Here is a 10012-nt window from a genome sequence, read left to right on the forward strand (position 1 = left end):
ATGGCCTGGTTTTTGCATGTATGTGTATGTTTAAGTCCGGTAATGCCTCGTACCTTGTCCCGGCATCAGACACGAGTAAAGGGTGTTACATTTAGGAGTAAAGGAGGTACTTGATGGGGTCGAGGACCGTATAGACAATTGGAAAGAGCAATCCAGAGACGCAGTAAAGATGTCTATTGATTACACCATGGATAAGGTAAACGAGTTGTTTAATTCACACAGGTATAAGTTGTTGGATAAGAACGATGCTCTCGAGGCCATGATGAGGGCTTTGAAGGAAGAAACAATGGCCTCCACGATGGCTTTGAGCACAAGAATAGAGGAGCTCGAGGGAGAGCTGGTGTAACACCCTTTACCCATGTCCAACGCCAGAACAGGGTAAGAGGCATTACCGGACTTAAACATACACATTCATGCAAAAAACGGGCCATAAAATCTCTTTTAATTCAAAATCTTTCAAAAACATATATGTCGTCCCTTATTTGGGTCTACGAAGCCCAAAATATTCATTGGAATTGATTAGGGACTAAACCGAGAACTTTGCAAAGTTTCAGGAAAACTTAGAAAATTTTCCCATGAAACAGGGTCACATGCCCGTGTAGACATAGGAACACACCCGTGTCCTCAGGCCGTGTAACTCTCTGTTTATGACGTTAGCATGCACATCAAACCACACGGCTGGGCCGCACCCCCTTGTCCCTAGGCCTTGTCCCTCACACGGTTGAGACACACGGACGTGTCCCAGCCTGTGTGGCCAACACTTAGGCTATTTTCTAAGCCTTCATGTTACCCGTAATCTCTTACAACCTTATGCACATCAAAATTGCAAATCATGACATCATTTTAGTGATTAAACAATCTTTATTAAGACATATCCTTGAAATTAAAATGTCCTCTTACAAGTAATGCATCTACTCATGCAATACCAAGTCTAGATTCCTTATTTCACATTCATAAGACTTGTCATAAGACTTGTCATTTGATGACCACTTTTACCATTATACTATGATTAACAACTCATCCATCAAGTACTCAAGTTCAATCATTATCATATTGTGTTTATAACGTGCGATTACTACATGGCTATGACCATTTCAATTGGTCATAAAGCGTACATCTAACACACATGTCATATTACTAATCGTGCATGGCAAACAAACATAATCACCTTATAAACATTAGACATGACATGAATAGCTAGGCTTACAAGCCAAAATCAATATGAGCCATATCTCATGGCCATATACATAGAACTCAATATAAGCCAACACATTTGGCCAAAGCAAAAAAAACATGTCAATCAACTAGATCCTTATACATGCCACTCACTTGAAATTTCTAATATATCCTTCATTAATCCAAAGATAGCGACTTGATAGTGTGATGTTGTCTCCAACAATCTCCAACCCCGAGCTAACCTGAAAACACTAAAGGAAAGGAAGGGAAAGGAGTAAGCTTTATAGCTTAGTAAGATTGTATGAAAATAATAAGCAATTTATCAATTTGCTTCTCATGGTAATACAACCCTATTTGCATTTTTACTCATGTTCCATTCAAGCTATTTTCTCGAGTCACAGTCACTAAATTATTTATATCTGAAGCTACAGAACTCCAAATTAAGTTTTGCTAATTTTTCCTGAAACTAGGCTCATATATCTTCTTACCATAAAATTTTCAGAATTATTGGTTTAGCAAATTAGTACAGTTTATTCCTTAAAGTTACCCTTTTTTGCTGTCTGACAGTTCTGACCCCTCTTCACTAAAAATTAATTATCTCATAATACGAGATTCGGATGATGTTCCTGTGTATTTCTCTTAGAAATAGACTCATTAAGAGTTATAAAAATATAAATTATAACTCATAAATATTTTTTTAAAATTTTCAATGATTTTCTCAAATTAGAACAGGGGATTTCGAAGTCATTCTGACTGAGTCTCACAACAATTAAAATATTTCATAATATGAAACTCTTTTGCTTACACCATTTCTTCTATGTAAAATTAGACTCATTAGGATTTAATTTCATGTTTTATTCAGCCTCTAACTCAATTTTGACAATTTTTGACAGATTTTTAAATTCAGACTATGGCTGCTGTCCAAAACTATTTTAGTGTAAATTAACAATACTACGTTTATCACACCATATTAATTCATTTTCACCACATTGGTAAGGTTACATATTCATACATCATAAGTATAGTCCTATAATCACAAGGTTATCACAAAATCGTTCTCATAAGCATGAATTACCTATTTACATCTTCACTAAATGTGCATCATAAACTGAAATCATTTCCTATGAGCTTGGCATACATACCTGTGTTACTCAACATGCTCATATTTATTCCTTACTAATCATATAACATGAATTGAATTCACATCTCATCAATTTCATGTAAGTACCTGTACCACTCACAATATGGTCATAACCTTTCTCATTTAACTTACACGTAGCTCTCACTGTTGAACCATTCGGAACACTACCAGATATTCAATAAGCCTCAAATGTGGGGTAGAATGCTGATGCCATGTCCTAGACATGGTCTTACACTGGCTCATCCATCAAGTCGATGCCATTTCCCAGACATGGTCTTACACTGACTATCGAAATCGAGGCCGATTCTATATCCCAGACATGGTCTTACACCTCGCATATCCGTGCCGATGCCATGTCCCAGACATGGTCTTACACTGGCTCTCGTAATGTGGCTGATGCATGTCCCAGATATGTCTTACATTGGCACACAATTAACCCGAATGTCATGGCATGAATATTCGAATTGTTTCTTAAGGTTCAAACGAGAATTCTACTATCTCAATATTCATCAAACATAATCATTTCCAAAACCAAGCAATTCATGCTATATCAATTTAAACACATATAATAAAAATGTAGTTGTATTATTTACATACAACTTACTCGTTTCAATGGAATATCATATTCCATCAAATCTCCAAGCATTCAATCAATACATAAATGTTATTTACATTTGACATCACTTTCTCATATACAATATCATCAACCTAAAGTTTAATACAATCATGGAAAGAAATATTTTCAAGCATAATAACAATGGCCTAAATATCATGCTCATTTAATCACACGGACTTACCTCAAATGCAATTTCGGCTAATTATTCTCCTTTTGTTTTTAACCACGCACTTTCTCGATTTAAGCCCAAATCTCGATTTTCTTGATTTAACATGATGAAATTCACTCATTTAATCACCAAATAAATTTGGACATTCAAAATTCACATTTTTTTACAAAATGACCATTTTACCCTTAGGCCCGAAAATCAATTTTTATCGAATTTCCTTATTATCCAAGCTTAACTGGCCAATTATTACTCTTACGACAACCCCAAATTTCCACTATTTCACCCAATTACAACCTATTTTATAACTTTTACAAAATAACCCATTTAGGTGTTTTCCATGAAAATCCTTTCACAAAAGTTGTTTATTACACAACCAAGACTCATTTTCTTCCATTAAACATCAAAGAATATGCATGACACACATGAATTAATTTTTGAACATAAACCCTAGTTCAAAATAATGATAGAAATAGCTATATCATGCTTCAAGGATCTCAAAAACATCAAAAACCAACACCAAAATGACTTACATCAGAGAGGTTTATGTTTCTGAAATTTTCAAGCTCCCATGGAGGTTTTTCTTCCCTAATTTTTAGTGGAGAAAGATGGAGAAGAAGGGTGGCTATTTTTGTTTTATTTTATTAGTCTTTGTAAATGTCATCAAATACCAACCATACCAAATTTTTGACTTTTCACTCTTTTGTCCCCCCTATGGCCAGCTATCAACATTTTAAAGGTATAATTTCTCTTTAAATATCCAAAATTTTGGTTCTCTATCCATTTAAAAACTTTAGCTAGCAAAACAAAACTTTTTTCTTTTATGCGATTTAGTCCTTTTTTTTGCAATTAAGCATGAAATCGCTAAAATTATTTCACCAAAATTTTCATGCACTCATATAATCATGCTATAACACATAAAATATCATAAAAAATAATTTTTTCGGCCCCAAAACAGTGGTACCAAAACCACTATCCCGATTAGGCCCAAAATCAGGCTGTTATAGCTGGCATTGTGCCGAGCAGCTGTGGGGAAAAGAGTGTCAAGTGCAGCAATCAGTAACGAAGATGTCCCAAAACTAAAAGAGTTTGTGAGGACAAGGTCTGCATGCGATGTGGGCAATTTCTTGTAGAGGATGGAAAACTACTTTCATGCTAAAGGCACCATGGATGATATGATTAAGGTAAACATTGCTTCAATGTTTCTTACTGATTTTGTGCTTTTATGGTGGTGAGGCATTACCACAGAAAAAAGGCAAGGTGAGATTGAGACGTGGAAAGAGTTTCAATGTGAGTTGAAGAGACAGTTTTACCCAGAATTTGTTGAGGAAAAAGCTCAGGCAAAGTTGCAAGGGATAACGCAACGGGGCACAGTGGGGGAGTATGTTTGAGAGTTCAAGGAACTCATGCTCTAAAATATCAGATGTGACCTAGAAAAAAGCATTGCCTTCTTTTCAGAATGGATTGAAGCCATGGGTCAGATAGGAGGTGGAACAAAAAGGTGTCTAAAAGCTATCGTAAGCCATGATGGTAGTTGAGTCTGTGGTCAAGCTTGGTCTAGGGAAAGACAAGCCTGGGTCTTCCAAGTTCGAGGAAAGGGGTATATGTGAAAAGGATCATAAGGAATATGTTGTTTATGGCAATGACAACGGCGACAATGGTGGTAATGAGAAACCACAAGTTGGGAAGAAGAAACCCAAGAAAAAAAAGGACAAGTTGAAATGTTTTCTCTGCGACGGTCCACACATGTTGAATAAATGTCCGAAGAAATCTGTGCTTAAGAAGAAGCTAGTGGGTAAGCCCTTGGGACTTGGTTCGAGCGCAAGAGGTGTCGAAGCCAAGGAGGCCGAAAGCGATAAGAAGCCAGTGGAGTGCTTATTATGTCATGGTCCGCATAGGTTGCGGAAGTGTCTAAGGAAGTCTGTCATCGAAAGGAACGATGGAGCAGGCAAGGAGCCCAAGACGCTTGGTTCGAGCAAGGGAAAATCCAAAGCCAAAAGGGCAAAGAGGAGCAAAAGAAGTAAGTAAAGTACTTCTTGTGTCGTTGTCTGCATAGTTGCAGAACTATCCAAAGCAAGCCGTAATCAAAGGAAATGCAACGTCTGAGCTTGGTGAGTTATCGGAGGGGCTTTCACCCAAGGAAGAGGTGAGTTTGTCATCGAAATTAGGGGAAAAATTGCGATGAAAACAGTGAAGTTGGAACCAATGAGACTCAATTCGAGTGAAGCGTCGAAGTTGGCCGAGTCATCGATAAGGCTTCCACCTATGAGAGAAGTGGGTGGTGCATTGAACTTCAAGGAAAAAGAAGTGATGCATGTGAGACAATTGACCAGAGTAAATGGAACAAATAGGATGGCTCGAGTTAAGAAGTGACGTAAGTCGAGGCAAAAGTCCCAAAGAAAGAAAAAAGATAAGGCTCGAGACGAGACCGAGGCGAATCTAGTCAGTGCCATTTAGAAGTCGCAACGAGGGCGTTGCGAGAGTAGGTGGGGAGAATGTCACGAGCCGTGGTTTAAAGCCTGTGACCATCGCACCAAATGCATCCAATGGAGGTCTATTGTTTAGATAGAGATCATTTGGCCTACAAGAACTGGCCCGATTGAGGAAGCTGTTGTAGAAGCCTGTCAAATTGAAGCCTGGTTGGCCCAATAATGAAGAGATGGAACTTAGGCTAATTTGGTAACTAATCTTAGAAGATTGATGGAATCATATTTTGTAAAGATTAGATTAGATCTGATATGACATATCTTGTAAAATCCTTAAAATTAAGAGATATTGTTAATCTCGTCCATCGATGTAAATGTATCTTGACCATCAGCTTTGGGGGAGCTCAACTATAAATAGAGAGCCTCTCCCTCATTTGTACTCACTCCATTATTGTTTCATTATTCTTTGTGAATAAGAGAATATTGAGAGCATTTACCCAAACACCTTGTGTGCGCTCTTTCTGTTGTTCTTTGTAAGCTTCTTTTGGCATAAATCACTTCCACTCTACAAATTGATGTCTTAGAGGACTTTTAAAGGAATCTTCACTTGAGTAAAGGCTGACTTAGGCAGGTTTGAACAAACGGATCGCCTGAGGCCGAACGGCTCACAAACGAAAGATCTAGCCCCGTGACAAAAGCATGAACTCAAACCAAAGCTCCCCCAATTCTTCCCATGGAGGTTCGACCAACATAAAAGAAGAAATCAAAAAAAAGATGACACCATTCTCCGTTTTCTTTTATTTTAATTTCAACTTAATTACAAAAATACCATTACTTCATATTTTTAATCCATTTTCATTTACCTTCCATCCACAACCTTTAAATAAGATTTAATTACTTTGTAAGACCCTTACTTCATGTTTAAATATCTATTTAATACATATAATCTATTAATGGCTTACTTTTGCAATTTTTACAATTTAGTTATTTTTACTAAATTATCTAAATGTTAAAATTTTTTAACCAAAAATTAATACACCTATATAATCGCTCTGTAAATATTTAATAAAAATATTTACGGGCTTGGTTTATAGAAATGAGGTTCCGATACTTCATTTTCTAAAACCTCTTGACTTTAGAGATAACCCACTTCAACTTAACTAATTATTCAATTAACTAAAATTATCATTTCAAAATTTTACTATAATACTATATTTGACTCTTAAATATTAAATAATAATATTTATGGACTGTTTTGTCGAATTTATAATCCTCAAACTACTATTTTTGACACCACTAAAAAATAGACTATTACAAATGACACTCCTTGAAAAATGAAAAGATTCATGTTTTTCCAAATTTACCATGCGATTAAACCAAAAAAATATGGGGAGTCAACATCCCTCAAAGAGAAACTATGGCAATTCTCCAAGTTGGACGCCAGCCATTCCTATAAATCTCCTGAAAAGAAACGGGTAGTTGTCAACTGGAATAATCTACAACCAGACTCCTTTAGTTGCAAAACAATCCCTAATGGCATGTATGACATCCTCCTATGTATGCCTACAAAACATACAACACTCCTCACCCCCTAATGGCATGCATGACATCGCTCTACCTGTGTGAGTAATCTTTATTTGAAAGCGAGTCAAATAAATATCCGATATATACCTCTGTGATCCCGAAAATTTCCACACCAAATTCCAAGCTTCCTCTTTTTGATTCCACGGTCTTTCCCTAAACATCTTATAAGCACTGTTAATGGAGAATGAACCGGAAAAGTTTAGAGACTTTCAAGGAATTTTGAAATGTTCTATTAAGATGAAATTGGATGGAACTCCGCTTTAAGTTATTGATTGAGTCTTGAAACGTGGGATTTGAAAAACCTGTGATTTAATAACTACTGATTTGAGAAGTGTATGAGAGTCTAAGGAGCTTCTATATAGATAAATATATTTTATTAAAGTAGTTGACCCTTTTGAATTAAAAAAAATATTCAAACAGACTGAGAAAGGATAAATGAGTATAATTCAAAAACATATTAATAATGGATACAAAGGATTTTATTCCCTCACAAACATTGAAGAACGACACATGCATGAAACTACTATTTTGTTCTCGAGTTATGCTTCAACTGCCCATGCTGAAAATCTTTCCTTCTTTTTTAGTACTTTTACTAATACAATAATGATGGGAAATGGGAGAGAATGCAACTGTTTCAGTAGGCTTCTGTCTTTGTATATAATTGGTAATAACTTTTCATCTCTGGTAGAGAGAGCTTGTGATTGGATTCAAGGTTTAGAAACTGAGTTAATCAATTTGTGACTGAAATCCCATAGTTTCCTTGCCAAAGCCTCATCTCTTGCATATGAACTTGGTGTCATCTCATTGCAGTCTACAAAGTATTTCGCGGTGACTCCCTTCAGCCGTGGGTGGAGGGCCACGTAACAGGTCGTCGCCGCCCCCTAAAGACAGTTCGAAGATGAATTAATTCAAATCCGTTGGAACCTAAAATCTATTTCTTTTAAGTTGATTTTACCTGGGGGACATTCTTCCATAGGAAGAAACTGAAGAACTTCAAGAAGTCTGGAAAAGAATGCAGATTATATATAGTAAGTCAATGGTCAAAAATAGAAGAATTTGGAATGTGAAGGCTTACTCATGAGGACGGCAGAGTGCCTAAATAGAGGCGTCATAATCAATCCTGGGTGAACCGAATTTACTGTGACGTTGACACCTTCTTCCTACACATTGTTTAGACCCAAAATGAGGTCAACCACTTTTGCTGGCAAATTTATGGTTATTTAGAGTATGAACTAATTCATATGTTGACATCAAGTTTTTTGCCGGTTGGTTGAGAAAAAAAAATCACGGCTGCAAACAACTTGATAATGATAAGTCGAAATACTAAGTTTTACCTGCAATCGACGAGAGAGTTCATTGGCATGTAATATATTTGCTAATTTGGACTGCCCATACGCTCTTTTGTCATTGTAACTGAAAGGTAAAAGAAAAAAGAAAAGAAAGAATTTTCATTCAATTAGTTGATTGATGAAAACAAAATTTTAGCAAAAATCACAAAATTAAGCATTACCCATCTTTAGCATTGATGTGATCAAATCGGATACCATTTTTATAACAGTGGGTGTGGGCTATTGATGATAAGTTAACAATCCTTCCTTGAATACCAGTAGTTTTCACTGTGTTCTTCATTTTGTCTAGAAGAAGCTCAGTTAAGAGGAAATGCCCTGGGAAAGCAATAAAGGATTAGTCATATTTATCAACTTGTTACTGGTGTAATCACAAATTATTACAAAAAAATGGAACCTACCAATATGATTAGTTGCAAACTGAACCTCAATTCCATCTTGTGAAAGCTGGAAGGGACAGAACATGATCCCAGCATTGTTTCTGTGACAGACACATTGGAAAGAAAGAACTTGTTATTGGTTCTTTGAAATCAACAAATGAATGGAAATCTATATGGCCGTTGAAATTACATTAAGATATTGAGATGAAGATTAAGAGCAATGAAATTGTCAGCAAATGCTCTAATGGATCTAATGGAGCAAAGATCCAGCTCCAAAACATCAACACGTGCGGTTTCGATTTCTGTAAGAATAGTCTTTTTGGCTTCATTCGCAGCTTTCACGTTCCTTGCACCGATAATGACATGAACACCTCGAAGAGCCAATACTCGTGAAGTCTCCAACCCGATCCCACTTGCACCTCCTGCATATATATAGTCAAATTGTACATTAAGACAAAAATGTAGGACATGATGTTGGAACATGAGACGATATCATATTGACTTAATTGGTAAAAGCGATGTTGTAAAACAAGGGTGAGGACACGATGCAATTTGTCTGTAAGGAAATAATGATAAAAAACAAAACCCAAAATCATAACGCCATAGGCGAACCAGTTATTATAGCAGTGAGGTTGGTTCCATCGATTCCTTGAGTAACCTGTTCAGCAGTAGAAGAGGAACCAAAGCCGCTTGGCCCAGGCCACCCTGTCACCAACGAGAAGATACCAACCATGTTGTTGTTTTTTTCTTTTTCCTGCTAAAAGACGCAAAGAAGAAGGTCTGAAACTTGAGGAGAGACAAAGAAGGAAAGACTGTGTCAGTTCTATTGGGAATAAAAAGAAAAGAGAGAAAGTGAAAGAAAGGAGAGAGGAGAAAGCGGTGGCTAAAAAGGGGAAGGGAAAGAGTGGGTATTTATGGGTTGGCGAAATGTAGGTGGTGGTGGAAGTCATTTCTGGGTAATTGTGTGTAATAAATTTTAAATGTTTCGTCGGTGAAGAACAGTTAATACTCTCAACGACCCGTCAACTAAATCCGTATGCAAAATTGAACGCAAGTTGAAGCATGCAGGCTGCTTTCTTAGTTTATCCCACTTTGCAAACTTTGCAATCCCATCATAAATATATATTTCATATCATATGTAAGGTTATCACCCAACAACTTAGGATTTATTTTCTTT

The 10012-nt window shown here is 36.5% G+C and overlaps 1 protein-coding gene across 2 annotated transcripts; it reads right to left on the minus strand.

Moving 5' to 3' along the window:
* Window positions 1-7531: 7531 nt before the first annotated feature.
* On the minus strand, window positions 7532-9772 carry LOC107948830 (short-chain dehydrogenase TIC 32 B, chloroplastic). Of its 2 annotated transcripts, XM_016883482.2 has the most exons (8): window positions 9448-9772; window positions 9026-9257; window positions 8857-8936; window positions 8620-8773; window positions 8444-8522; window positions 8185-8269; window positions 8065-8111; window positions 7532-7990 (listed from the first exon to the last, which is right to left on the minus strand). In XM_016883482.2, exons 1-8 carry the CDS (start codon window positions 9566-9568, stop codon window positions 7817-7819), a joined length of 972 nt encoding a protein of 323 aa, XP_016738971.1. In that variant the 5' UTR covers window positions 9569-9772; the 3' UTR covers window positions 7532-7816. The 2 variants fall into 2 exon arrangements, with proteins under 2 accessions (XP_016738971.1, XP_016738972.1); XM_016883483.2 differs by lacking the exon at window positions 8065-8111 and having other exon boundaries at window positions 9448-9732.
* Between the last annotated feature and the right edge of the window lie 240 nt (window positions 9773-10012).

This window comes from Gossypium hirsutum, chromosome A04 (genome assembly GCF_007990345.1).
Source record: "Gossypium hirsutum isolate 1008001.06 chromosome A04, Gossypium_hirsutum_v2.1, whole genome shotgun sequence".
Taxonomy (NCBI): domain Eukaryota; kingdom Viridiplantae; phylum Streptophyta; class Magnoliopsida; order Malvales; family Malvaceae; genus Gossypium; species Gossypium hirsutum.